This window comes from Lutra lutra, chromosome 2 (assembly GCF_902655055.1).
Source record: "Lutra lutra chromosome 2, mLutLut1.2, whole genome shotgun sequence".
Classification (NCBI taxonomy): domain Eukaryota; kingdom Metazoa; phylum Chordata; class Mammalia; order Carnivora; family Mustelidae; genus Lutra; species Lutra lutra.
The window spans coordinates 35,709,236-35,727,086 of record NC_062279.1 but is presented as its reverse complement, the minus strand read 5'-3'; the positions used below and the strand labels follow the sequence as shown (position 1 = coordinate 35,727,086).

The following is a 17,851-nucleotide window of genomic DNA, read 5'->3' as shown; positions in this document are numbered from 1 at the left end:
AGCAGGCTCCCTGCTGAGCAGAGAGCCCGATGTGGGACTCGATCCCAGGACCCTGGGATCATGACCTGAACTGAAGTCCCAGGCAGAGGTGTAACCCACTGAGCCACCCAGGCGCCCTGAGAAGCAGATTCTGTGTGGAGCAGGGAGCCCGATGTGGGCTCAGTCGCAGGACGTTGGGGTCATGACCTGAGCCGAAGTTAGATGCCTAACAGACTGAGGCACCCAGGCACCCTTACACTTACTGTTTCTTATCTTTCCATTCTGACTGGTGTGAGATGATATCTCATTGTAGTTTTGATTTGCATTTTCCTGATGAGTAGAGTGATGTTGAGCATCTTTTCATGTTTCTGTTGCCCATTTGTATGTCTGCTTTGGAAAAATTCAGGTCCTCCCACCCATTTTAATCAGATTATATGGGGTTTTTTGGCATTGAATTGTATGAGTTCTTTATATATTTTGGATATTAACCCATTATCAGATATATCATTTGCACATATCTTCTCCCACTTAGTAGGGTTGTCTTTTTGTTGTGTTGATGGTTTCCTTTGCAGTGGAAAAGCTTTTTGGTTTAATAGAATTGCAATTATTTATTTTTTGCTTTGGTCCTTTGCCTAGGAGACAGATCCGGAAAAATATTCCTAAGACAGATGTATAAGAGTTTAGTGCCTATGTTGTCTTTTAGGAGTTCTATGGCTTTAGGTCTTATATTTAAGTCTAATTCATTTTGAGTTTTTTTGTATGGCATAAGAAAGTGATCCAGCTTCAGTATTTTGTGTTAAGCTGTCCAGTTTTCCCAACATCATTTGCTGGAAAGACTGCCTTTTCTCTATTGTATATTCTTGCCTCCTTTGTCATAGATTAATTGACCATATATGTGTGGGTTTATTTCTGGGTTCTTTATTTTGTTCCATTGACCTATGTGTCTGTTTTTGTGCCAGTACCATACTGTTTTGATTACTGTAGCTTTGTAGTATAGTTTGAAATCTGGGATTGTGATAGCAAGGATTATGATATGATGATTGTGTTCTTTCTCAAGATTGTCTTTACTTTGAAGTATGTGCTCTTGATACCCACTTTATTGAGAGTTTTTATCATGAATGAATGTCAAATTCTTTTCTGTACCTATTGAGAAGTTCATATGATTGTTATCCTTCATTTTGTTAATGTGGTGTATCCTTTTGATTGATTTGCTGATACTGAACCATCCTTGCAACCATGGAACAAATCCCACTTCATTGTGGTGATTGATCCCCCCCCCTTTTTAAGGTTTTATTCATTTATTCATCAGAGAGCACAAGCAGGGGGAGCAGCAGGCAGAGGGAGAAGCAGGCTCCTTGTTGAGCAAGGAGCCCAATGTGAAACTCGATCCCAGGACCCTGGGATCATGACCTGAGCCGAAGGCAAATGCTTAACCCACTGAGCCACCCAGGTGTCCCATGAATGATCCCGTTAATGAATTGTTGAATTTGATTTGCTAACGTTTTGTTGAGGATTTTGCATTTGTGATCATCAGGGATATTGTTCTGTCATTTTCTTCTTTTTCTTTTATAGTGTCTTTGTCTAGTTTTGATCTCAGGATAATACTGGCCTCATAGAATGAATGTGTAAGCATTCCTTCCTCCTCTTCTTCTTCGTCTTTTTTTGAAAGTTTGAGAAGGATAGGTATTAACTCTTTTTTAAATGTTTGGTAGAATTCTCCTGTGAAGCCATCTGGTCATGGACTTTTGTTGGAAGTTTTTAGATTACCAGCTGAATTTCATTACTTGTAATTGGTCTATTGAGATTTTCTTTTCTTTCTGATTCAGTTTTAGAAGGTTGTGTGTTCCTAGAAATTTATCCATTTCTTCTAGGTTACCCGATCTGTTGCCATATTTTTCTAGTAGTCTTTTATGATCCTTTGTGTTTCTTTGGTGTTGGTTATCTTTTTCTCTCTCATTTTTTATTTGAGTTCTCTCTCTTCTGGCTGAAGGCTTATGAATCTGTTTATCTTTTCAAAGAACCAGATTTTAGTTTCATTGGTCTTTTCTATTTTTTTTTTTTAAATTACATTTATTTCTGCTCCGGTCTTTATTGTTTCTTTTTTTCTACTGAGTTTGGCTTTTTTTTTTTCCCCTCTTTTTCCAGTTCTATTAGATGTAAGGTTAGGTTATTTATATGAAATTTTTGATTCTTCTGGTAAGCCTATCTTGCGCTAAATTTCCCTCTTTTTGAACCAGTGTAGTTCTTTTTTTTTGTGGCAGGCAGAGGGAGAGTGAGAAGCAGGCTCCTGCTGAGCAGGGAACCTGATGCAGTACTCATCCGGGGACCCTTGGATCATGACCTGAGCTCAGTGATCTGAGCTGAAGTCAGACACTTAACTGACTGAGCCACCCAGGCACCCTGCAACCTTTTGTATTTCCATTTTAATTTGTCTCCAGGCATTTTTTATTTCCTCTTTGATTTCTTTTTGACCCATTGGTTGTTCAGTAATATGTTGTTTAGCCCCTGTGTATTTGTGTTTTTTGCAGTTGTTTTCTTGTAGTTGATTTCTAGTTCTATACTGTTGTGGTCAGAGAAGATGTTTGATATAATTTCGGTCTTCTTAAATTTATTGAGACTGCTTTGTGACCTAACATGTTATCTATCCTGGAGAGTGTTCTGTGTACCCTTGAAAAGATGTGTATTCTGACATTTTGGGGTGTGATGTTAGGTGTATATCTATTAAGTCCATCTGGTTTGTTGTGTCACTCAAAGACACTGTTTCCTTATTGATTTTCTGTCTGGATGATATAGCATTGATGTAAGTGGGGATGTTAAAGTCCCTTACTATTGTGTTACTGTCAAATTTCTCCTTTTATGTCTGTTAATATTTGCTTTATATATTTAGGTGCTTTTATGCTTAGTACATTGAGTTTTTACAATTGTTATGTCCTCTTCTTGGATTGACACCTTTATCATTATGTAATGCTATTCTTTGTTTCATTACGGTTTTTTGTTTTAAGGTCCCTTTTGTCTGAGAGAAGTATTACTACTCCAGCTTTTTCTTTTTTTTCATTTGCATGGAGTATCTTTTTCCGCTTCTTCACTTTCACTCTTTTTTTTTTTTTTTTAAGATTTTTTATTTATTTATTTGACAGAGAGAGAGATCACAAGTAGATGGAGAGGCAGGCAGAGAGAGAGAGAGAGAGGGAAGCAGGCTTCTTGCTGAGCAGAGAGCCCGATGCGGGACTCGATCCCAGGACCCTGAGATCATGACCTGAGCCGAAGGCAGCGGCTTAACCCACTGAGCCACCCAGGCGCCCTTCACTTTCACTCTTAAGTGAGCCTTAAGTGAGCCTCTTGTAGACAGCATATAGATAGGTCTTGTTTTTTATCCATTTAGTCACCCTATGTCATTTGGAGCATTTAGTCCATTTGCATTTAAAGTAATTATTGATAGGTATGTACTTATTGCCATTTAGTTAATTGTTTTCCACTTGTTTTTGTAGTTCTCTGTTCCTTTCCTTTCTCCTCTTCCTTTTTTCCCATGTGATTTGATGACCTTCTTTAGTGTTTTGCTTGGATTTCTTTTTCTTTGTGTATCACAGGTTTTTGGTATGTGGCTACCATGAGTTTCATAAATAACATCCTATGTGTATGGTTGCTTAAGTTAAAACATAGTTCTGAGAGCACTCCATTTTTACTCTCTCTCCCATGTTGTATGTATATGACATGATATTTTGCATCTTTTTATTTTGTGTATCCCTTAACTAATTTTTGTAGATAAAGTTGACTTTACTTACTTTTGTCTTTTAATTGCATATTAGCTTTATAAATGATTGATTTACTACCTTTACTTACGTATTGCTTTTATCAGTGAAGGTTTTTTCCTTTCATAATTTTCTTCTCATTATATCTTTATTTTCTGCTGAAGGAACTCTCTTTAAAATCTCTTCCCCACTCCTAACCCCCTTTAACATTTCGTGTAAGGCCAGTTTAGTGGTGATGAACTCCTTTAACTTTTGTTTCTCTGTGAAACTCTTTGTCTCTTCTTCAATTCTGAATGATAACCTTTCTAGGGAGAGTATTCTTAGATGTAGGTTTTTTCCTTTTAGCACTTTAAATACATCATGCCACTCTCTTCTGGCCTGTAAGGTTTCTGCTGAAAAATCAGCTGATAGTGTTGTGGTGTTTCCTTGTCCATAACTATATGCTCTTCTCTTGCTGCTTTTAAGATTCTCTATTTTTAACTTTTGGTATTTTAATAATAATGTGTGTTGGTGTGGATCTCTTTGGGTCCAGCTTCTTTGGGGCTCTCTCTGCTTCCTGGACCTGGATGTCTGTTTCATTCTACAGGTTAGGCGAGTTTTCAGCTATTATTTCTCAGATAAATTTTCTGCCCCTTTTTCTCTCTGTTCTTCTTAAGGGATCCCTCTAATGCAAATGTTAGTATGCTTGATGTTGTTCTATTGGTCCCATAACCATCCTGGTTTTTTTTTTTTAAGATTTTATTTATTTTATTTTGATAGAGAGAGATCAGTAGGCAGAGAGGCAGGCAGAGAGAGAGAGGAGGAGGAGGCAGGCTCCCCGCTGAGCAGAGAACCCAATGCAGGACTCGATCCCAGGACCCTGAGATCATGACCTGAGCCAAAGGCAGTGGCTTTAACCACTGAGCCACCCAGGTGCCCCACCATCCTGTTTTTTTTTTTAAAAAAAAACTTTATTTATTTAAGTAATCTCTACACCCAACATGGGGCTTGATCTTACAACCCCAAGATCAAGAGTCACACACTCTTCCGACTGAGCCAGCCAGGTGCCCCGCCTATCCTTTTTAAAAAAATACTTTTTTCTTTTTGCTGTTCCGTCTGGGTGCTGTCCAGTACCCTGTCTTCCAGATCTCTGATTCATTCTTCTGCTTCTAATCTGTTGTTGATTCCCTGTAGAATTTTTCATTTCAGTTAGTCTTCATATCCTCTTGGCTCTTTTTTTATATTTTCTGTCTCTGTTGAAGTTCTCCTAAAATTCATCCACTTTTCTCTGAAGTCTGGTTCGCATCTTTATGACCATTACTTTGAACTCTTTATCAGACTGCTTATCTGTATTTTGTTTAGTTATTTTTTGGAGATTTTGTTTTATTTTTCCATTTAGAATATATTCCTGTCTTTTTGTTTTGTCTGGCTCTATTTGTTTCTGTGTATTAGGTAGGTCAGCTATGTCTCCTGGTCTTAAAAGTAATTGCCTTACCTGGAAGACATTCTGTAGTGCAGTCCCCCTTGTCACCAGAACCTGGTGCTCCAGAGTTTTCCCCTGTGTGGGCTGCATTTGTCCTCCTATTGTGACTGGGCCCTGATTGCTGTGGGTGTGCTGCTGGTGGGTGGGGCTATCCCTTAGCCCAGCTCTCAGCAGTAACCAGCCACAACTATTGCAGGTGCACTGGTGGGCAGGGCTGACCCCCAGGCCTTCTGGTTGCAGTGTATTCAGTCCCAGCACAGCTGACTGAGAAGTTTGACTGTAGCTGCTCAGGGCATGTGAGAGGTTGAGCTAGCCCCCTGCAAAGCTGGCTGAGAGACCTGACCACATCTGCAGTGGGCGTGCAGGTGGGCAAAGCTGGCTTACCCCCTTCCCTGGGGCAGAAGTCACTTTGAAGGGGTGCTGGTCTGTAGGGTGTGGTGGGTGGTAGTCATTTTGGGAAGTATTACTCCTGATGAAGGTTGTCTGCTGGGTGTGGTGGGGTAAGAGCTGCTTTGGAGGGGCCCCTGCTAGGATGGGTGGATTGGATGGGGCAGGTTCACAAGGGAAACTGCAGAGCCGGCAAGTGGAGTCAGCAGGGTAGATGGAGAGTTTCAGGCCTGGCTCCTGCAAGTGTCTAGCTGGCTAGGCTGAACGAGGGCAAGAAAAATGACTCACCAGCAGTTCCATTCCCAGAGAAAGCTGTTACAGATCCCTGCCCCTCTGGCATTTGTCCTAAATGCCAATAAATCTCCTTCACTATAACCTAGGCACTTTTCAAACTGCTGCTTCTGCTGGGTCTCAGACCAAGTGACATAGTGCTGTCCCTTTAAGAGCAAAATCTTGACTTTCTGTGGCCCTCTGGATCTCCCAGAGTTAAGCTCAGGATTTTCTAGCCAGACATTATGGGGGTTTGTCTTCCTGGTGCAGGGACTTGGTCGCCTCCTCAAGGAGCATCTCTGTGCCTGTGATATCCCTGCCACTTGAAGGTCACTGCATCAGGGGTTTTTTTGGTTTCTGACCAGTTGTCTGCCCCTCCTACCCTTCACATTGGGTCTTCTCTTTATGTCTTTAGCTGTGAATGATCCTTTCTGGTAGTCAGCTTGTTTTCAGAGTGAGTTGCATGACATGTAGTTGTCATCCTGGTATATCTGTGGGAGAAGGGGAACTCATGATCCTCCTACTCCCCCATCTTCCCCTGTTCTTATGGCTACCATTTTTATTTATTTATTTATTTATTTAAAAGATTTTATTTATTTATTTGTCAGAGAGCACAAGCAGGGGGAGCAGCAGGCAGAGCAGGCAGAGGGAGAAGCAGGCTCCCTGCTGAGCAGGGAGCCCGATGTGGGACTCCATCCCAAGACCCTGGGATCATGACCTGAGCTGAAGGCAGACACTCAACCGACTGAGCCATCGAGGCGTCCCTCATGGCTACCATTTTTAAATTACCTTTTTCTTTTTTTAACCGTGTCCTTTGTAAAGCAAAAGTTTTAAATTTTGAAGTCTACTTTGTCAGTCTTTCTCATTCATAGTATTTGTTTAAGAAAATCTTTGCCTAACCCAGTGGTATATTTTGTCCCATGTTTTTATTCTAGAAGTTTTATCATTCTGACTTTAGTATTAGGTTTACGAGCTAATTTTAGTTCTTTTCAGGTATAATGTTAAGTAAGGGTTAAGGCTCAGTTTTCCCATACTAATATCCAGTCTGTTGTTCTAGCTCCATTTGTTGAAAGTACTCTCCTCTCACTTTGAATAACCTTGACACCTTTGTGGTAGATCAGTTGACCATGTAACTATGGGTATCAGTATTTTAAATATGTATGTATTTATTTATTATTTTTTATAATGAGTATAACATATTTTTACCAAGCAAGGAATTAGTGGGTGAGTAAAGTTATACTATAGGGTGATATCTCCAGAAATCTGGCAGGTAAATGGGAATATACTAATTATAAGCCCTCAGAAGATAGGGACTGTTTCTGTCATTTATTAATTGAGCAACAATGAACAAGACATACATGGTCTCTTCCCATATCTGCCTTTTTAGAGCATGCAGTTGAGTAAGGGAGACAGACAATAAGAAGGTAAACACAGGTTCGTATAACACAGATCATGGTAAATGCTATAAAGGAGAAAAATAGGCTTAGTCAGTAGAATGAGCGGGGAATCTCAGAAGGCCTCTCAGAGGGATTATGTGTGTTCAGGTAGCTGGAGTAGCATATGTGAAAATCCTGATTGCAAAGGTGAAGTTGGCGTATTTGAGAAACTGAACAGAAGCCCATGTGGCTGGAGTGCAGTCCTTACAGCACAGAGTATTGGTAAATGACTTTGGAAATGTGAACTGCGGTCTGACCATGCAGGGGCTTGCTGGCTGTGATAAATAGTCTTGATTTTATTTGAGTGCATTGGGAAGGCCCTGAAGGTTTGTTCTTTTGTTTTTGCTTAAGACTATGTAGCTACTGGGGCGCCTGGGTGGCTCAGTGGGTTAAGCCGCTGCCTTCGGCTCAGGTCATGATCTCAGGGTCCTGTGATCGAGCCCCACGTCGGGCTCTCTGCTCAGCAGGGAGCCTGCTTCCTCCTCTCTCTCTGCCTGCCTCTCTGCCTGCTTGTGATCTCTCTCTGTCAAATAAATAAATAAAATCTTTAAAAAAAAAAAAAGACTATGTAGCTACTATCTAGATCAATACGTTAAATATAACTAGCAGCTCAGAAACCTCCCTTTTGGTCTTATCCAGTGTTTATAGCCCACTCTCTACCTCCCAGTAAGCAAGTACTGTTTTGACAGATATCTCCATAGAGTGAGTGAGTGAGTGAGTTAGTTAGTTAGTTTGTTTGTTTGTTTGTTTGTTTATTTATTTATTTATTTATGGGAGAGACAAAGAGAAAGAGAGAACTTGCACAAGTTGGGCGAGGGGCAGAGGGAGAGAGCAAATCCTCAGGCAAACTCCCCACTTAGCAGAGAGCCTGATGCATGGCTTTATCCCAGGACCCCGAGATCATGACCTGAGCCGAAGTCAGATGCTTAGCTGACTGAGCCACCCAGGCGCCCTCCATAGAGTTAGTCTTAACTTTATCCTATTTTGAACCTTATATAAATAAAATCACATTGTATACTATATAAATGGAATCACTGTGTCTGGCTTCTTTCACTCAAAATGACATTGTGAGAGTCATCCATGTTATTGAGTATAGCAGTAGTCCTTTTTCTTGCTGTATTTTGAGAGGTAGTCAAATAATTGGGTTCGTTTTTGAAAGGAGACTGGCTGTTATATGGGAAAATAGATCATAGGCAGGAGAAGAAGCATGAAGACTGAAAAAGTAGCTATGGAATAGACTAAGTGAGGAGATTGGACTAGTGTGAAGAAGAAAATATATGGAATGAAATAGGCAGTTATGAGATGTATACTTTGAAGATAAAACTCCAGGAGTTTACTGATACATTGGGGAAGAGTAGAAGTGAGGGTATGGGATGTATCGCAGTCCCAGGTATCTGGCTTGGGCAACTGATATAGGGATTTCTTTTTTTCTCATAGGAAGACACATGGAAGTAGAATAAAAACTAAGTTGGTTATTGGGTATTTTAAGATACTTGTGAGATACAAGGGAAACTGTCAGACATACATTTGGATGACGGCTATGGAACATAATTGGAAAGAAGTGCAAAGTATGAATAATTTGTAGATGAGGTGGCAGCTGCCCTAGAGAGTACAGTATTGAATTAGAAGATCTGAGTTTCACCATTTTTTTCAGCTTCTGTTGGATATGTTAAAAGGGCAAATCACTTGGTCTTTTTGAGTGCCCTTTCTTCACATCTATAAAATGGGAATAATATTTTGCTTCGTAGGATTAAACACAGTGTAATATTTGAGGAAGGCCACATTTTGTAGTTATTTGGGCCTGAGAATGCTCAGAAAAGTTTATTCATGCCTATACAGTTTGAGTTGGTAGGAAAGTCAGATTATGGAAGACTTTGAGAGGTTTGGAAGGGACTTGGTATAGTATGGGGCTTTAGAGTTTCTTAGAAAGGGAGTAGACTTAATCAAAGTTTGGTTTAAGGACACATCTTCTAGCTATTGTGCAGGGAGGAATTAAAGATGAGAAATATCTAGAAAATCAGTTGTCATAGTTCAGAATTAAGGTGCTGAGGGCTTGGCCTGACATGGATCAGAGATTTCAGTGGAAGAAACTACAAGATTTGTTCAGTGCCTCATTTTGTGGCTTCACTGAGAGGGGAGAATCAGCCACCCACATGACTAAGGCTTCTAGCCTGGGAAGCTAGAGAAATAGTGGAAGCAATGACAAATCTGGGGTAGTCTGAAAGGAAAAATGAATTAGGGAAAGGACAGTTCATTCAGTTTTGAACATCTGACTCCTACAGTGTGGTTGTCTTTGGGTAGCTGGATATTCTCTGGCAGTTAGATATTGTGGTGAAGAGGGCAAGAGATTGATTCTTTTTCGGGTTTAATCACTAATGAGCTTTGTGGTCTTGGAAACTTAGCATCTCAAATATTAAATGTAGTCATCTAAAAAATGAAGCTAACACCTGTCCTGTCAGCCTTACAGGATTGTTTTGAGGATCAAATAAGAATGCATGTGAAGGGGCGCCTGGGTGGCTCAGTGGGTTAAGCCTCTGCCTTCAGCTCAGGTCATGATCCCAGAGTCCTGGGATCGAGCCCCGAGTCGGGCTTTCTGCTCAGCAGGGAGCCTGCTTCTCTTTCTCTCTCTCTCTCTCTCTGCCTCCCTCTCTGCCTACTTGTGATCTCTGTCAAATAAATAAATAAATAAATCTTAAAAAAAAAAAGAATGCATGTGAAAATACTGTGTAATGGTAAACTCCTATATAATTTTAAGATGGTAATGTTATTTCCTTTCTTAGTTCAAACTAAAATGAAATATTTGGTTCTATGGCTAGAGAAGAAAAGGGGGAAAATACCAAACTTCTTAAAAGTTTGTGTTTGGAACTAAATCAGAAACATTAGAAACCTTAGTTCTCTGAATACATATGCCTGAAAACCTCTGTAGATTATAATTTGGGAGACTAATCTGGAAGCTGATCTTGTATATGACAGTTATGAGAACCAAAAACACAGGTTGCATCTTGTCAAGTGTCAGTATTTAATTTGCCTTCAAGTTGGAAGTTCAAAGAACTTCTGAATTCCACCTGTACAATTGCCCCATGTGTTTATAGAATTTTAGAACATACCATTCTTTGTCTGTGAACTATACATTTTTGCCAAGGGTCAGATTAGGGTAATGTTTCAATTCTTCAGCTATGCATAAAGAAGTGATTCCTAACATTTATCAGTGTTACCAGTATGTTACCACTGGTTAGCATTACTGATTCTGAAACCAAACTGCCTAGATGTAATCCCAGCCCTGTCAATTAAAGACTAGCCTTGTGGGGGCGCCTGGGTGGCTCAGTGGGTTGGGTCGCTGCCTTCGGCTCGGGTCATGATCTCAGGTCCTGGGATCGAGCCCCACGTCGGGCTCTCTGCTCAGCGGGGAGCCTGCTTCCTCCTCTCTCTCTGCCTGCCTCTCTGCCTGCTTGTGATCTCTCTGTCAAATAAATAAATAAAATCTTTAAAAAAAAAAAAAAAGACTAGCCTTGTGCACTTGAACAAGTCATTTAACCTCAGTGTGCCTCTATTTCCCAGTCTGTAGTGGGAACTAAGGTTAACATCTACCTGAAGGTTGTTGGGAGGTTTGAATGTACTGTATGTAAAGCACTGAGATTGGTTCCTGGTACATACTAAGCTCCATTTAAGAATTAGTGGCAGGGAAAAAAAAAAAGAGTTAGTGGCAGTTACTATAGAATAGTTAGTTTTCATTTTGGCAGTGATTGGGAATAAAGGACATGAACAGAAGAATCAGATCCTCTCAGAAGTTATGGCTGAGTGAAGTAGAAGTGGTAGCATGGTAAAAATCATGGGGTGTAGTATCAGACACACTTAGATACAAATAGTAATTTTGTCCTTTTTGCTTTATAGTTTAAAGCAAGGCACCTAACCTCTCTGAAGCTCAGTTTCTTTTCCCTATGAACCAAGAGTCACCATACCTATCCTACAGATTTGTTACGAGGATTAAATTAGAAAATGTAAAAAGTACTTGGCCCAGAGTAGATGCTAAAAAATGAGAGTGCTGTCTAATACCCCCCTGCATCCCATTCCACTGTAGAGCGATAAGGGCTGTTTGATTTCCTGTATGCTCTTGTATTCATTTGTTTGCAATTTTAGAGCTTCTAAAATTCTTTCCATTTTAGCAGTGTAAACAGCAGCTGTTTAATTGGATCCACCTTGAAAAGTGTATTGTCAGCTTTTCTTTGCTGTTTTGGGTTACGTGCTTTATCACTCTGGTAAATCCTACAACAATCAAGATAGTAGACATTATTAATTGGTCATAGAATCAAACTGGACTGTAACCTCACTGTCCTTCTTCACAGTGTTCCATGCAGCTAAAATCAGTCATCAGACTCAATACAGTAGAGAATCCTCTCGGCCTTTAGGGCTTTCTAGAAGAAATGTTCATGAGATAATCAAAATAATATCTGAACTGTCCATTAATCCTGTCTCAAGATGTGGACTTGTCACTTTATGACAACACAGAGTGGTTTTAAAATATTTCCTAATAGATGCTTATCTGTATTACAACATTGTTACATAACATTAACATCTTTAGGTACCTTCTAGAGGAGGTGCAATAATTAGAAGAGTATAATGCAATAACTACAATGCAAAGATTGTAATGCAGTGACCCAACTAAGAGGGTGCATCAGAATCAGCTGGAATGTGATCTTAAAATATTCATACTCTAGGCCTCACCCCAGATGTATCTAATCAGATTCATCAGTAGATAGATGTTGATTGACATGTACATTTCGTAACACTACCCCAGATGATCATATTTATGCCACTGGTTAAAAACAACTAATACTGTCAAGAGTATAGCGAATCAGGCACCCTCACTACTGGTATGATGGTATACTGATACTGCAGAACCATTCTATAGGCTGTGCTGTATCTATTAAAATTTCAAATTTGTCTAATAAGAATACATACCTGCCCAAAGATGTAGTTTCAAGAAAGTTTCCTATAGACCAGTTCATAATTTCAAACAATTGTGAGCAGCTAAATGATCGTCAGTACACAAATGGTTAAGTACATCGTGGTATAGATAGCACAGTTGTTTACTGTGTTACTATTTAATAAAGTATATATGAAAATTATACATGCTGACATAGAAATATATTTAAGATACATTGTCAAGTTGAATAAGAAAATCACAGAATCAACCTTATTTTTAAAATTTTATGTGTAACTATATAAAGATTTGGAAGAATACTCATCAAAGTATTTATAGTGGTTATCCATGACAGAAGAATGGGAATGATCAAGAGGAAGGAATAGGCCTTTTTACGTTTGTATTTAAAATATTTGCAATAAGATTTTGTTATTTTTTGTAACAACAGAGAAGAACTACTGGACAAAACATGAGTGATTTAAAGGAAGCTTGTATGGAACCTAATTTATATGTGTCAGAACACTGCTTACTTTGCAAATACCAGTTTTACCCTGAGACTTGTCATTTCTAACTTTGGAAACAGAAAGGAATGCAAAACTATTTTGAACGTTTGCTAAGAGGATAATATTTTGTTATTAAATTTTGGAAGTAATTGAGGTTTCAAATAGATAAGTATTTAAGGTAAAAAGCATTTGACTTGTATCAGAATTATATTGGCTACCTGTTTTAAAAATATTTAGTGTTTGTGTATATCTGGATATGAAAACTAGGTACAGGATATTTTAGTGAATTCTTTTTCAATTGAAAAGCCTCTAGCCTGTGAGAATATTAACACTTTTTAATCTCCTCTTTTAAAACTTTAGGCCCGATGAGAGAAAGGGAAAGTTAAGGATGCTGGAGCAGAACAATGGATTTCTCTTTCTCTTTCATGCAAGGGATCATGGGAAACACAATTCAGCAACCACCTCAACTCATTGACTCCGCCAACATCCGTCAGGAGGATGCCTTTGATAACAACAGTGACATTGTTGAAGATGGTGGCCAGACACCATATGAAGCTACCTTGCAGCAAGGCTTTCAGTACCCACCTACAACAGAAGATCTTCCTCCACTCACAAATGGCTACCCCCCATCAATCAGCATGTATGAAACTCAAACCAAATACCAGTCATATAATCAGTATCCCAATGGGTCGGCCAATGGCTTTGGTGCAGTTAGAAACTTTAGCCCCTCTGACTATTACCATTCAGAAATTCCAAACACAAGACCACATGAAATTCTGGAAAAACCTTCTCCTCCACAGCCACCACCTCCTCCTTCGGTACCACAAACTGTGATTCCAAAGAAGACTGGCTCACCTGAAATTAAACTAAAAATAACCAAAACTATCCAGAATGGCAGGGAATTGTTTGAGTCTTCCCTTTGTGGAGACCTTTTAAATGAAGTACAGGCAAGTGAGCACACAAAATCAAAGCATGAAAGCAGAAAAGAAAAGAGGAAAAAAAGCAACAAGCATGACTCATCCAGATCTGAAGAGCGCAAGTCACACAAAATCCCCAAATTAGAACCAGAGGAACAAAATGTAAGTTGAAACATATTTTTGAAAAATTTTGTAATAATTCAGATTTACTGGAAGTCCAAGAGATATTTTCCCATTTTTATCCCTTCAAATTTAAATATTTCTGATAACTTCTTTCTCCTAATCCCAAGCAAGGAGCTTGAGATATTCTAATGGGTGCTGAGTAAAATTTTTTGACTAAATGAATGTACATCATTAGAGTGAAGAAATATTTTTAAAACATGGGATACTAAGGCTGCTTATGTTTCTTCGTCTAATAGCTTCACTTATTTTTATTTGTTTATAATTAACTCCTGGTTTCTAAAGATGAAGAGGAAAGGCAAAGAGAAGATGGTTAATTATATTGTTTTTTCTTTTATTTAGGCCAACTTTTCCCAGTGTTAATGACTTAATACTCATTACTAATGTGTTTGCTACAAAATAAACTGAAGTGGGGCAACTGGGTGGGTTAAAGCCTCTGCCTTCAGCTCAGGTCATGATCCCAGGATTCTGGGATTGAGCCCCGCATCAGGCTCTCTGCTCAGCAGGAGCCTGCTCCCTCCTCTCTCGCTCTGCCTGCCTCTCTGCCTACTTGTGATCGCTGTCTATCAAATAAATTAAAATCTTTAAATAAATAAATAAATAAACTGAAGTAATAGAGGGACTCCTTTTATTAAAACCAGTTAGTATTCCTATATATTAAAACTTCAGGTGGAATTTTTATGAGTCATCCTTCATAGGTATGATGCATGCTGCCAAATTCTTTTTAGTATATCTGCGGTTTAGTATGAATTTCCTTATTAATAGGTATGTAACAAAGCAGGTCTAGCTTGAGTGAAGTTTTTAGTTAGTATTCTAATACATAGTGTGAATTGAAGACATTTCCCAGACATTGATGGGAAAAAATAAGTAAGTATTTGGCAGCATTAGTCTGCTTTTATATCTGGTATGCCCGAATAAGTTAATTTGTTATCTTCTGTTTAAAGAAGTGTTTACTTCATACCAACTCACCTTTTCCTTGGTAGCTGGGTTCAGGTACTTCATACAGCTCAAATGTAATCCTTTTCTGGAGTAATCAGTAAGGCTACACTGATTCTAGACTCTCCCAAGTCTCAGTGTAATATTTGAAACATATTTCAAAATGTTTTTCTCATTTTTCTGTAGTTTTATTTATTCATTTATCAATTATTGATTAAGTACCTACTCTGTGCTAGACTCTTACCTAAGAATAGCAATAAATGAGATTAAAGATGTCTACTTTCAGTTTGCTTATATTCTAGTAAGAGGAACAAGATAATACATATATATGTACCAATGTATGAACAAAGTTGAGTTTTGGGGAAAAATCCAGGGTTTTTTGTATTGTTTTGTTTGTCTCTCTCCCCTTTGTTTCTCTCCCTCCCCCGTCACTTTTTCACCTTACCCCCTTTCTCCCTCTCCCATCCTTCTTTCCCTTTTTCTCTTTGTTACTCTCTCCCTTCCCTCCTCTCTTTCTTTCCAAAGAGAAAAAAAGAGTTCTTGTTAATTGAATTTTGATTAATTAAAATCTATCACACATGGGGAATAGTTACAAATTTAAGCAATGAATGCCCTAACAGTTGTACTCCATTCTGATACTGGAACTTTAAAGCTAGGGCCCCCAAGGCTCTTGCTTGTTGTTAGTACCATGCTTCAGCACTGTACAGAGGACCAGTGATGTTCACAAACTAATTGGTTTTGTAACCTTATGTTTTTTGTTGTTGTTTTAATTAGGTTTCTTCAACTTGAACAACATTTATTTTGTTTCCCTTAGGACAGTTTCTTGTAAGTGTTCAATTTTTGATACCCTTGTGCCTCCTGGTTGTTACTAAGGGTCCAAGCCCTTACTTGGTGTTAAGCATTATAGAGGGCTTAGAAATGAAGGAGGAGCTCAAGTGAGAGTCTGCTGATACCACTGGACAGCTCCCCTCCCCAGATGCTTAAAGAAGCATAATGAGAACTGAGTGCTTGGAGAAAAAGTTTGAAACGTTTGTCCTTAAGCTGGATTTGCGTTTATATATAATTTTGTTCCTTCAAAGCCCACTCATAGGTTCTTTTTTGAACAATCTCGTTTAAGGTAGTAGTTCGTGATTTCTCACTACTTCTTTCTTTCCTTTTTCTTGGTGTTTGATTTTACAAGTATTTCCAATTCTGAGCTGTTTGGCCTTCTAGAGAGTGACTATTATTTGGAACAACCTAAGTATATCTCTCAACAATAAAATGTGTCCAGACATCTCGGCAGCAAGAGATCTGAGATCACTACTGAAATTGTATATTTTGTAATGCTCGTTTAGCTGTTTTTCCTCCTATCAAATTAGAAACATGTGGAAGTGTTTCTGCATGTCTTCCTCCTTGGCAGGTGTCATGCCTCTGGCAAGTGAGTGTAGGCCCTATTCAGACATTGGTCTTCCACCAGCACCTCAGTGGGCTTATCCACTAAGACTAGTCTCATTAACTCTTAGCTTGCCATTTTCACTTATAAAAAAGCCAAATAGTGGCTTCTGTTCCATCAGCACTAAGTTAGACTTTATGTTTGTTTCAGAGTATTAGGTCTTAAAATTCTTAGAAACTTTTCACATGCAAAATGTTCTTTTTGTACCGATAAACGTTTTAGTGTTTGAGATTATGCACTTAAGCTATGGAGAGTGCTGTGAATTGTGTAAGACTAATGATTCATAGACCTGTACCCCTGAAACAAATAATACATTATATGTTATTAAAAGAAGAGTTATGCACTTAAAGTTATTCAGAAAGTAAAAGAAAAATGCATGAATAATTTATTGCCTTTGAATTTTTTTCCACCTTAAATGTTGATTTAAGATTTTTTTTAATGTACAATTTTGCTTAATGTTTTGAAAATTCTTAGGGATTTGGAATTCTGCCAGGTTTGATGCATGTTATTCATCCTAATAAATCTCTCTTTTTTTAAAAAGATTTTATTTAAAAAATTTTTTTATTTATTTGACAGAGAGAGAGATCACAAGCAGGCAGAGAGATAGGCAGAGAGAGGTGAGGAAGCAGGCTCCTTGCTGAGCAGGGAGTGTGATGTGGGGCTCGATTCCAGGACCCTGGGATCATGACCTGAGCCGAAGGCAGAGGCATAATCCACTGAGGCACCCAGGCGCCCCAGATCTCTTGCGTTTTAATAAAAACACTAGGGCAAATTTTTTAAAAGGAATATTTTGGATAATGTTATTTTAGTTGCTCTCTTAAAGTATTTTTTCCTGTTTAAGAAACTTCTTGTTATTCTTTCCTGGAATATAGGTCTTTCCGTATAGAATCAGCTAAAAATGTAAAAAAAGAGGTATATACCCATAAAATCAAATATTTAAAACTGTGGAGAGCTAACTCATTGTCATCTTTTTCTCTGACACTCTCTTGCTAAAGCATCACTGTTAGTACCAGAAAAGGTATCTTTTGTCCTTACTTGATTTTAATCTCTTTTAAGCTTATCTATCCTTCCAGCAACTAAAGGAAAATGGATGTTATACCCAGAAGTATTTTATCTGTTGGCATTTTCTGACTCATTTTTCTTGACTCCTCAGTATTTGACTTCCATTGACCATGTTGTCTTAAAAACTTCACCCCTTAATTGGTGTTTATGATACTATGTTATCTGTTGGTTTATCTCCTTACTTTTCTGCTTTCTTTTGAGCTCAAGTCAGTGTCCACTGGATATTTTTCCCACCCCAGCCCCAACCCTGCTTAGCTTCTGAGATCAGATGAAATCAGGCACATTCAGGGTGGTATGACTATAGACTAAATGCCTCCTAGATATTTCTGTTTTGTGCATGCATTAGCACATTTTACAAGGTATATTTCCTTTCTATCACTGCATCATCTTTATTTGACTTGTATTTCTTTCTTTTATTTATATAGTCTTGAAAGCTTAGAATAAATCTTAGGCTTATTTCTCTCCCTTGCCATTGTTTTCCTTTTAAGATGAATCTGTAAACAATTTTAACAGTGTTTTAAGCTAGCCTGAAGCAAAAGCTAGCATTCTGGAACAAACCACTAAAATAATAATAATACATTAAAAAAAAGATAAGACATTTTTTTTTACATCTTTTT

At 38.5% G+C, this 17,851-nt stretch overlaps 1 protein-coding gene across 5 annotated transcripts in view; it reads left to right on the top strand.

Annotated features, from left to right (window-relative positions):
• Positions 1-17,851, top strand: part of NSD3 (nuclear receptor binding SET domain protein 3) — a 126,702-nt gene that overhangs the window by 36,069 nt on the left and 72,782 nt on the right. For all 5 annotated transcript variants that reach the window (XM_047717103.1, XM_047717105.1, XM_047717104.1 and 2 more), the window contains one exon: positions 13,068-13,786. In XM_047717103.1, coding sequence (XP_047573059.1) covers positions 13,112-13,786 — 675 coding nt within the window. In that variant the 5' untranslated portion in view covers positions 13,068-13,111. Of the gene's footprint in view, positions 1-13,067; positions 13,787-17,851 lie in introns of those variants that run through there.